Source organism: Solanum dulcamara, chromosome 9 (genome assembly GCF_947179165.1).
Source record: "Solanum dulcamara chromosome 9, daSolDulc1.2, whole genome shotgun sequence".
Taxonomy (NCBI): domain Eukaryota; kingdom Viridiplantae; phylum Streptophyta; class Magnoliopsida; order Solanales; family Solanaceae; genus Solanum; species Solanum dulcamara.
Genome location: NC_077245.1, coordinates 74196853 through 74199721, shown reverse-complemented (window position 1 = coordinate 74199721; position 2869 = coordinate 74196853). Strand labels below are relative to the sequence as shown.

Here is a 2869-nt window from a genome sequence, read left to right as displayed (position 1 = left end):
TGTCTCCTGGACACAGGCTATATTAATCTTCCTCTTCTTTAGAATCTTAACCAGTTCTATGGATTTACCCGTTAACGTCCCAATGTTCCAAGAACCTATTCTCAGTCTAGACGCTCCTTTAACCCACTTACCTCTCCTTACCCTCGTCCCCGTCCATGAGCGAGAACATGACCCTAGTCTACCATCACTATCCAAAGCCACGAAAATGCGTATGAACTAATAAATTATTCGAGGGTTTAAAATCGGCAAAATGTAACTACAAGTATATGAACAAAGGATAGGATATAAAGATATAAAAACCGGAGGTACCAACTCCGGTAGAAATGAACCTGGTTGCCGCCGGAAAATACTGCTCACGTCGGAGTACTGTTCACATCGGCGTACTTAGTTGAGTTGCAGCGGTTGTTCGTCACCGGAAATACAGATCTGTACACCTGGAAAAAAAAAAGAAAAAAAACTTTGCCGGAAAAACTAGAGCTTCGCCGGAAAAACTGGAGCTTCGCCGGAAAAACTTGAGATCTATTTCAGCAGTGATAATATTATTATGATGGCAATGAGTATGCCACACCAGATCGGTGCCTTATCAGGAACTTCGCTTACGGCGGAAACCGATGCAGTACTCTCCAAGATAAATAGTTCCTTGCTAAGGCAGTAAACTGGACGGATCTGACAAGATGCGCCTTTAATGAACCAAAACCTCTCTCCGGTGGATTGGGCTTGATTCTCGGAAATTGAGATGCTTGGACTGAAAGAGAAGCATTAGCACCCAGAAAAAAAGCTTGGTCCCCTAAATCCCTGGTTGGCGTAGTTTTGCAAGCAGCTAAATCGATCTGGAAAACTAGAAAATTTCTGGTCTTGTACATGTGCATCTTCTTCTCCTCATCTTCATCTGTTGGAGTCCTTTCGCGATCATCTTTGACGTACCTTATATCAACACCATTTTGTGAAACTACAAATAATGATCCTAGTGATTCTAGGATGTAATACATACCATCAATCCATGGTGGTAGCTGTGCTACGGTAAGACTTTTAGTGGGTTCAGAGCCAATGATATCACAAACTTGGACGCAGCCACTATAACTAACTGCATAAAAGAGGCCGTTGAAATATACCACATCACTAGTATGTGGGAAATAGACCGGTTTCCTAATCCTGGTCCATAACAAATCTCCTGGTCTCCAAAAACTAAGGAACTGGTAGTGTCCCTCAATGATCATGAGAATGTAGTCAGATGTATGAGAAGGATTGGCTGACAGAATAGCTTTCTGGACGAAGGTCCATGGAACGGGAGTCTGGTTGAACTCATAACGGTCGGTGGTAATTTGATGCGGCAATTGAATTTGAACACTCGAGAAGGGATGTAATAGACTGATTTCACCCTCATCTTTTCCAACCATGATAAGCCATCCCATAGACTCCATACATCGTTTTCCACTCGCTTTAGGAATCCTCTTCTTCAAAATCATGCCATTATAGACACTAAAGAATTTCCTACATGTTTTATCATCCCCTTCCTCAGCTAACATTAGCCACAGAACCCTAGGCAAGTTACTGTTAAAATTCTCCTTGGTGACCACAGAGCGCCAGGATTTGCATACAATGCCAAATATCATTATGGGGTTATAACAGTCTGTAATCTTAAGGAATACAGAAAGTTACTCGAAATTCTTGGAGGAAAGTGGATTCAGGTTGCTTTCCCAATCCAACTGATCTTAATCTTAGGGCGACAGCCGAACCACAATTAGTGATCCCCACCAATGCGAGAAAAAGTGTTTGGCTGAAGACAAAAAAAGGGTGACCCACTTTATTCGCCAAGCGAATGATCTTCGCTTCGTGGGAACAACAAAAACTACCTTTTCGCGCTTTCCTTTCTTCGGTGCTACCTTTTTTTTTTTCCTAAGGGATGGGATTGGTGTGTATAATAACCTTTTTTTTGGTAGCATTGAATTGAGACTTTCCACCTTACTTTGGATTTGAATGGATCTACTTCTCCTCTGCCAGATCTATCTTCATTAAGAGTGTCAACCCAAGCTATTGCTCTACCTCCTCTCCTTATGTACGTTATGGTAGATTTGGAATCCCTATTGAATTTCTTACTCCAGAAAAAACAGATTAATCAACAATAATGCGCACACATGAAAAGGCTTATCCCGCAGGCTGATTCTTCCAATCCAACCCTATCGAAGGAGAAAAAAAACTGAAACTACTACGTCTTGCTTAGTGCAGGGCTGCTTGTCGTGATTGGTTGGACACTCTCTTCGTCTAAGGTCTTAGCTTGGTTATTCTATTAAGCTTTTCCAGCAAGTCTATTGAATGGGGTACGAAAAATTGTTATTCAAAGCATTATTAAGAGTTCTGTCTTCTAGAGAATAGTAAAACTAAGATTCGCTAAGAAAATAAAATATATTAAGACAAACGAGACGGTTATGAAGACATTGACAATAATGTTGAATACAACGATAAAATAAATTTGGAGTACATGTTGGGAGATTGTCACAATCTGATACCATGTTACAATATGTTTTGCCTGTTGTTTGCACCATTAATCTGAAAAAAATCATGTGTTTAATTAAATGTCAATTCAAATTGATATATTATCAACAAAAATTGTAAGAATTCATATCAGTTGAAACAAGAATTAAAGCAAATAGAAAACTCATCATCTTTGAGAATTGTCTCTCCATTTTTTTTTCTTGATAATTCTAATTGTAACACTTCAATTTAAGAATATCTTTTAAATGTAACTATCAAAAAAAATTAATAGATATATATAGTGACATAGAATTGAATGTACATTGGTACAAATCTATGAAGTGAATTATTAGTTTGCCAAGAAAATAAAAGGAATGCAAAAGGGGACAAAATAATT

At 38.8% G+C, this 2869-nt stretch overlaps 1 protein-coding gene across 1 annotated transcript; it reads right to left on the bottom strand.

Annotated features, from left to right (window-relative positions):
- Positions 1 to 353: 353 nt before the first annotated feature.
- Positions 354 to 1613, bottom strand: LOC129903798 (F-box/kelch-repeat protein At3g18720-like). Its single transcript, XM_055979317.1, has 2 exons — positions 621 to 1613; positions 354 to 434 (listed from the first exon to the last, which is right to left on the bottom strand). Exons 1-2 carry the CDS (start codon positions 1611 to 1613, stop codon positions 354 to 356), a joined length of 1074 nt encoding a protein of 357 aa, XP_055835292.1.
- Between the last annotated feature and the right edge of the window lie 1256 nt (positions 1614 to 2869).

Coding starts and splice junctions, on each gene's coding strand:
- LOC129903798 (XM_055979317.1), bottom strand. CDS start 1,613: ATGATATTTGGCATTGTATGCAAATCCTGGCGCTCTGTGGTCACCAAG. Junction 435..620: donor GGAACTATTTATCTTGGAGA/GTACTGCATCGG, acceptor TTTTTTTTCCAG/GTGTACAGATCTGTATTTCC.